The sequence below is a fragment of the Cavia porcellus genome, unplaced genomic scaffold (genome assembly GCF_034190915.1).
Source record: "Cavia porcellus strain 051 isolate PalLab524CR breed Dunkin Hartley unplaced genomic scaffold, mCavPor4.1 scaffold_16, whole genome shotgun sequence".
NCBI lineage: Eukaryota > Metazoa > Chordata > Mammalia > Rodentia > Caviidae > Cavia > Cavia porcellus.
In genome coordinates, this window is record NW_026947499.1 from 29,793,486 (window position 1) to 29,801,154 (window position 7,669).

The following is a 7,669-nucleotide window of genomic DNA, read 5'->3' on the forward strand; positions in this document are numbered from 1 at the left end:
GGAACATGAATGTATTAATTGAGTCTGTAAAGTGGATATTAAAATATGGTCATTAGGGTGGAACCTATGCCAATATGAGTGCCTCAGTAAGAGATTGTTAGATTGAGAACAGCTATATAACCACATAGGGAGAAGGCAGCTATCCCCAGACCAGGAAGAGGCCTTAGAAGTTCTAGCAAATAAGCCATGCATAACTAAGTTTCTGGTGTTTAAGCCACCCAATTTGTGATATTTTGTTATGACAGCCTGAGAAGACTTCCTTTCCTTTCAGTGCTGAGGACTGAACACTAGGCTGCATCTCTAGTATCACTTGTGTTTATTGCTGCTTAATGTTTACTGTTCCCCTAAATTCCAACAGAAACTTTGAAAGCAAACTGTCAGTTTAAGACTGATATTGGCTAGCAATGTAACTCAAGTGATGGAGCCTACCTGTGGGTGAGGTCCTAGGAGTGAACACAGGAGGGATACAAGAGTATTCCATCCAGAGAGATTTATTGATGTGGAACTTGTTCTGTAGCAAAGGCAGGCAAAATGTAACAATGGAAAGACCTAAATTCTCAAGATAGAAAAGAACAAGAAGCACTTCTTGGCTGTGTGCAACTTTCATACAGCTCTGCCAGCAGGTGACAGAGGGCATGACTGCAGGGGAAGGAGCCTCTCTCTCTCCTTGACTGGTTTGGGACTGGCTCCCTCAGGCTTTACTTGCATGTCCCTCCCCCACCCCAGGAACTCCTCATGTAGCTACTGGAGTTCCAAGCATCATGTCCAGACTGCAAAATTCAGATATTTCTTACGCTTTACAAGTAAGAAAAATTTTTATGGCTCTTTAGCAGACTTCTGTATTCTCATTGGCTGGAAATTATTGTTAACCAGCCACAGTAGCCTGAAGTTTCACTGTTTAGCTTAGACATATCAAGGATGACACCTTCGGGTGAGAAACCTTGACTCTTCTTTATATTCTTCCCTCCTCTTGGGATCCCATGAACATATAAGCCCCCAGTATGCATAGACGTGCAGGAAAGGAAATCTTATTTTGAAGTGACCTTTTTTTTGTGGGACAGGGTCATGTTCAGGATAGCTTTGAATTCACTATATAGCTCAAGCTGATCTTTAACTCATAGCAATCCTCCTGCCTCAGCCTCTAGAGTGCTAGGATTATATCTGTGAGTCATCAGTTATTTTGCCCCAAAGAACAAACTGCAAGATACTCAAATTCATTGCTTGTGGATAGGAAGGGGGCAGGGCAGGTAGTGAGCATGTAAGATTGGCCTTCAGCATCACACTTGATATCTGCTATACAGTGACATGTTAACCATATTGTAACTGTTAATAGAGACCTCTACAAGATCTAGTGTGCTTGGATTGAGGCTCTTAACTCAGCAGCACAGCACCTGCCTGGCAAGCGCAAGTCCTGAGTTCAATTCAAACAAACAAATTAGTATTCTTGGTTCATATACTTTTTTTTTTTTTTTGTCTTTTTCCTTTTTATCAGTACCAGGGATTGAACTCACGACTGCCTGCTTGCAAGGCAGGCGCTTATGCTGCTGAGCTAAATTCTCAGCCCCCATATACATATATTTTAAAAACCCCTAAAGGGAATACATACAAAAATTTAATACTATCTGAACATGACATTGTTAGGTATAAAGTCTAATAAATGTGGATTTTTTTCAACTTTTATTTGGAATCAAACATATGAAATAGTTTTTAATACATTATTGGGAAATTTTGAGGGAAGGAGACCTAAATCCCATGTGCTTCAGGCTTGGTTTTCTTTTGCTTTTTTATTTTTTTTGCTGAAGATGGGGCTTACACATACTAAGCAAGTTCTCCACCACTGAGTCACACCCCTAGCCCTTTGGCCTTGGATTTTTAAAGTTTTTATTAGTACATATTTGCAGTACATAGTGAACAGATGCATCCTGTAATGTCATGAACATGTACATAACTCAGCTTAATTCTTCTTTTCCTTCCCCTCCTTTTTCTCCTTCCTCCCTCCATCTTTGTGGGCTTAGAATTAAGCCAAGATTCCAGGAAAGCTTGTAAAACTGTTTGCTTTTTGTTTGTTTTCTGTAGTATTGGGGATAAACTCAGGACCTTTGCACTGAGCTACATCCCCAGGCCTTTTAAAATTTACTTTATTTTATCTTGGTACTTTATTTTATCTTTGGGGATCAAACTCATGATCTTGTGCTTGCCAGGCAGGAACTTATGCCACTGAGCTAAATCCCTGGCAATTTTTTATTTTTATTTTTGAGACAGGGTCTCAATAAATTGCTAATTTGCCCAGACTGGGACTGAATTTGTAATCCTCCTGCCTCAGCCTCCCACAGTATGTGATTATAGGCATATGCCACCATGCCCAGCTAAGTTGTGTGTATCTCAAAAATCAGAATCTTTTTTTTATCGGTACTGGGATCGAACTCACGACTGTAAGCTTGCAAGGCAGGCACTTATGCTGCCAAATGGCTGAGATTCCAGAATTTGGGAGGCTGAAACAGATGTTCAAAGCCAATATATCTATACTCTATTAATGAATTCAAGGGTGGCCCAGACCACCCAGCTAGACAGTCTCAAAAAACCAAAGAAACAGAAACAAAAAAACCCAGTCTCGGGGAACTTTTTGGTGAAATGTAGTGTAGAGGGGCAGTGAGGCCTATCTGTTGGCATGCTCCACCTTCCTCTGCAGTGGAACTGATCAGAGAGTAAATGTCCTGTTTGGATGCTGGGGCTGGCAATACACGGTAGTCGCCAAGCCTGGGATGTGGTAGCCTTTCTCCCAAGGACAGGAAGAGGTATTCACAGCAGCAGAGATCTTTTGCCATATCATTCAGTCATGTTTTCATGTAGGTCAGAGCTAGTAACTCAAGAATTTATCTGAGAATGCTACTCCTCAGGACTGCCACTTGTTGGAGGTCCTCTTGTTGGGGGTGAGAGGTCTGAGCTTGCTTCACCTGGCTTCTCTCAGGTACCTGGTTTCCTAAAAGCTATGGAGTGGGCTCAGTTGTCACTCAGAGACTTGTCGTGGCGCCCTGTTGCAGGTAAGGGGTGGGCAGGTAGAGCTGGAGATGTACAGCTGGCTCTGTGTTTCAGGCCAGGTAGGAGCACACAGGGAACCACGAGACTGGGATGCTCATAGCCCCATTGAAGCAGACTCGAAGAAGCCACACAGGCAAAGGGCAGGGGTGCTTGTCACTTGTCCTTCTCTTGTGATAGAGGGAGGTGCCAGTCTGCAGGGGGTCTCTGCCTCAAGGCCCATACCAAGGTGTGCTTCTGTGCAGCTTGCACACGTGCCCGCTCGCTCTCACACAGGGATTGCTGTGCAAATGAAACTTTTGTTATTTTCTGCCTCACTGCTTGATCCCAGGATCCCAAAACTGCCTGTACTACCCTCTTTCTTAGCATTTTCCAGAACACAGATGGCTCAACAGGAGTGTATGGTACACACTTCTCCATAGCTCAGCTGCTTCTATTTAATATACTTTGAGGGTTGTTTTGTATTACCACACAAAACTTTTTTCTCACAAAGTAGTGTGAAAAACTACTGTGTAGATCAGGATAATTTCAGGAATTTTCAAACATCTTCTCCTTAGGACCTGATGGCTTTCACTGGCTTGGTGAGTCTAAAACAGGCTCATCTGCCAAGTGTAAGGCTAAGGATGCTGAGTAATGGTGACATCAGAAAGAATGAGCAGCTATGGGGAGAAACAAGCTAGATTACTCAGAGCTGTGGGCAAGGTGCTCCTCAATCTACCAGCTTCTCCCAGCCACTGACCCCATGATAGACACAACACATTGTATAATAAGGTGATCTTAGCTATGGGCCCTTCATAGGTGTGAATGGCTATGTGGGACTTTTTACACATATACTTGTTTTGGGAATTTTTTCTTTTTTTTGAGACAATATGTCACTGTATAGTTCACAGTGTAGTTCAGACTAATCTTGAACTCACTATGTAACCTAGGCTGGCCTTGAATTCACAATGATCCACCTGCCTCAGTTCCTGAGTGCTGGGATTATATACATGTACCATCATGCTGGGCACTTAATTTACTTGTGCGCCCCCCCCCCCTTCCCAGCACTGGGGATAGAAACCAGGGCCTTCACTGTGAGCTACATCCTCAATGTTTTTTGTCTTATTTTTAGACACAGTCTTGCAAAGTTGCCCAGGTTGGCTGCGAACTTCTGAACCTCCTTTAGCCTCTCAGACTGCTAGGATTAAGGGATGCACTGCCATGCCTACCAACTGTCTATTTACCTTTCTGGGGAGAAAGGGGCAGTACTGGAATTTAAACTTAGGACCTTGAGCATACTAGGCAAATACCCTATTACTGAGCTATACCCTATTTCTGTTCACTTATCTTTTGCTTAAACACTTGGGTTTTTTTTTTTTTTTTTTGAGACAGGGTTGATACTTAGTTCAGGCTGACCTTGTGAACTTGTGTGATTCACATGCTTCAGCCTCCTGATTACTAGGGTTAGGAGCATGTGCCACCATGCTTCGCTCAAATAAAAATTGAGGGGAGAAGAGGGCCAAAAATAGAATAAGGTTGTGCTGTATACATGTCCTAACTCCCCATAATGAATGCAATAATGTACTGTAAACATCTACTAATAAAAATAAAAGATAGGGGGTGGGATTTAGCTCAGCGGCATAAGCGCCTGCCTCGAAAGCAGGCAGTCGTGAGTTCGATCCCTGGTACCGGTAAAAACGAAAAAGCCAAAAAAAAAAAAAAAAAGATAAACTTCTTTTTGTGGCATTAGGGATTAGAAACTAGGCCCCTCTGAATATTATGTAAGCATTCGATCAGTGAATTACATTCCCAGCCCCTTAAATATTTATTTATTTACTTGTCTTTTTGAGACAGGGTTTCCCTATGCAGTTCAGGCTGGCCTTGAGCTCATTTTGTAGCCCAGGCTCATCTTGAACTCTCAGTAATCCTCCTGCCTCAGCCTCCTGAGTACTGGGACTACAGGCGTGTGCCATCATGCCTGGCTAAATGTTTTTATTTAAAAAGGAATAAGTCTTTAATCCCAGCACTTGGGAGGCAAAGGAAGGAGGACTTTGACAAGTTCCAGGCCAGTCTTGGGTACCCAGTGAATCAACCTGAACTAGTGAGACCTTGTCTCATAAAAAGAAAAATAAATGCAAACCAATTGAGCCAGATGTTATGGTGTACATCTATAATCTCAGCAGCTAGGAGGCTTAGTGAAATTTAGGTATCTTTCATTTTTTGTACTGTCATAAATGGTGACACAATGAACATTTTCAAGTTTTATCTGTGCACTGTTATTCAATCACTTAGGTAAGATAAACTCCCAGAAGTAAAAACTTTGGGGTCAAAAAGTCTATATTGTATATAGAGCTAATCAGAACACTGAACAATCCCACCAACACTGCATAAGTGCCTTGCATTCTACAAACCCCTATCAACACTTCCAAGTTTCTACTTGGCCAAAGCCACTGTCATTTTAACCTGGAAATCTAGCCATTTGGGTTTTTTTTTCTTTTTGGTACTGGGGGCCAAACTTACAACTGCACACTTGCAAGGCAGGCACTTATGCTGATGAGCTCAATCCCCAGCCCCATTGGTTTTCTTTTTTAATGAATTGCTTCTTTGTACCTTTTGCTGATTTTTCCTTTTTCTTTCTTTTTTTTGGCTCATTTTTCTATTTGAAATCATCTCCAGATTTTATATTGATATATGAGCCAATGCAGATATTAGCATAAACACAGATATTAAGGCTTATTTTTTTTTTTTATCGGTACTAGGGATCGAACTCATGACCGCGCTTACAAGGCAGGCACTTATGCTGCTGAGCTAAATCCCCAGGTCCAAGGTTACCAATCTCTTGTCATATACCTGCAAGCTTTCTCCCATAGTTGTGTATGTGTATGTATGTATATTTGTGGTACTGGGGACTGAACTACAACCTCAGCCCTTTATTTTGAGACAGTGTCTTGCTAAGTCACTTATTGTCTAGGCTGCAATCCCTCAGCAAAGAGCTGAGATCACATGTGTGTACTGCCTTATTCAGTTTTTTTTTTTTTTTTGGTGGTGGTGGTGGGGACTGACTTGGGGTCTGGCTCATGCTAAGTATATGCTGTGTCACTGACTGAGTCATATCTCTAGTCCTGTCTTATATTTTTGCCTTTTACTGATTATCGATTTAGCATCATTTTCTTTTATATGGCAGCTTTTTTTCACATTGGTTTGTGTTTCAGAGTACCCACATACATAGCCAGGCACAGTGACACATGCCTGTAATTCCAGCAATTTGGAGGCTGAAGCTGGAGGATTACTCTGAGTTTGAGGCCAGCCTGGCTTACATACTGTAGTCAGTTCAAAGCTAGCCTGAATTTCGTAGTAAGACCCTGTCTTAAACAAAACAAAATTCACACACTTTTAGCAATGCTGATGCCCCAGGACGGTCCTGTTGGCCCCCCTTTCTTGTTTCCTAGCACTTCCCAGGGGCACTGTTCCCTGACATTTTCTCTCTCTTCATTTCTTCATCTCTTTATCCACAGCAGCTCCAAGGTACTATATTATTCTACAGTAGTGCTCTATACTACAGTTCCAAGAGAGCAGGGGCTCCATTCTCATCACTCTTGTATCTCCAAGATCAGGATAGATATTGCTGAATTAAGGGACCACCCTCTTATTTGTCCCTCTGCCCCTCTACACTCTGGTAACCAAATTGATCTTTGAAAGATATAAATCAAATTACGCTTCCCAAAACACTTTTTAGGCTAAACGTTAGACTCTTTACTATTCATCAAGACTCTTCAGATCCCTGGTACTTGTCCATCTTCATTCCCTACCCTCTACAGCGCACACTCCCTCTGCTGCAGGAACTTAGATCTTCTGCCTTTTCATCGTTGTGTTATGAGGGCTGCATGATGGCTGTCTCCTAGTCATACAGGACCAGCAATATTATACTGTCTAAAGACAATCTGAAATGAACATACCAACATTGGAAGGTCGGTCCTCCGTCTCTCTACAAAACACCCTACCTCTCTTTTCCTGCTTGTCTTTAATGCCATCTCACAGTCCCATGGACATACTAATTTACAGTATTTTTCAAAAGAGCGGACACAAAGAAGGAAGGACCCCAATGCACCTGAGTGCATTTCCTTAACCTCCCTCGCGGCGCACCTGGGCCTCGGCGCTCCGACGCTCTTCCCATTCGCGGCAGCTGGCCAGATCGCGCAGCCACTGCTTGCAAGCCGGCCGCTCGCCGTGGACGTAGTAGTGGTGCAGAAAGTGCCCGGCGCTGCGGCAGAGCTTCCACTCGGCGCGGTAGGTCTCGCAGGGCCGCGGCGGCTGGGGCGAACGGCGATGTCTGAGCGGACCTGGCGCCGCGCTCCACGTCCCCGTTCCACCCCACCTCTACCCCCGGGGAGGAACCGGTTAATCTTGGTCCGCCCGGATGCCCCTGGGGCCTCAGTGCCAACCACACTTACCCGCCAGTCGCCACTGTCTGCCATGTCAAGAATACCGCCAAACCCCGCCTCGCTACCACAACAGCCAATGAAAACTGAAGAAAGCTAGCTCTGTGTGACCGACATTCAAAACCCCAATGAGTTTCGAGATATTCCAACTAACTTCTCATTCGCTTCCTCAAAAAGTTCCAATGAACGGGACATAGATCTAAACAAAGCACCCA

General features: G+C 43.5%; 1 protein-coding gene across 2 annotated transcripts; it reads right to left on the reverse strand.

Moving 5' to 3' along the window:
- Positions 1-1,660: 1,660 nt before the first annotated feature.
- On the reverse strand, positions 1,661-7,635 carry CUNH22orf39 (chromosome unknown C22orf39 homolog). 2 transcript variants are annotated; one of them, XM_003478376.5, is made up of 3 exons: positions 7,467-7,622; positions 7,159-7,326; positions 1,661-3,318 (listed from the first exon to the last, which is right to left on the reverse strand). In XM_003478376.5, exons 1-3 carry the CDS (start codon positions 7,488-7,490, stop codon positions 3,193-3,195), a joined length of 318 nt encoding a protein of 105 aa, XP_003478424.1. In that variant the 5' UTR covers positions 7,491-7,622; the 3' UTR covers positions 1,661-3,192. The 2 variants fall into 2 exon arrangements, with proteins under 2 accessions (XP_003478424.1, XP_063082172.1); XM_063226102.1 differs by lacking the exon at positions 1,661-3,318 and adding an exon at positions 4,358-6,956 and having other exon boundaries at positions 7,467-7,635.
- Positions 7,636-7,669: the final 34 nt, after the last annotated feature.

Coding starts and splice junctions, on each gene's coding strand:
- CUNH22orf39 (XM_003478376.5), bottom strand. CDS start 7,490: ATGGCAGACAGTGGCGACTGGCGG. Junction 7,327..7,466: donor CAGACAGTGGCGACTGGCGG/GTAAGTGTGGTT, acceptor CGTTCGCCCCAG/CCGCCGCGGCCCTGCGAGAC. Junction 3,319..7,158: donor GTCGGAGCGCCGAGGCCCAG/GTGCGCCGCGAG, acceptor TCATTTGCACAG/CAATCCCTGTGTGAGAGCGA.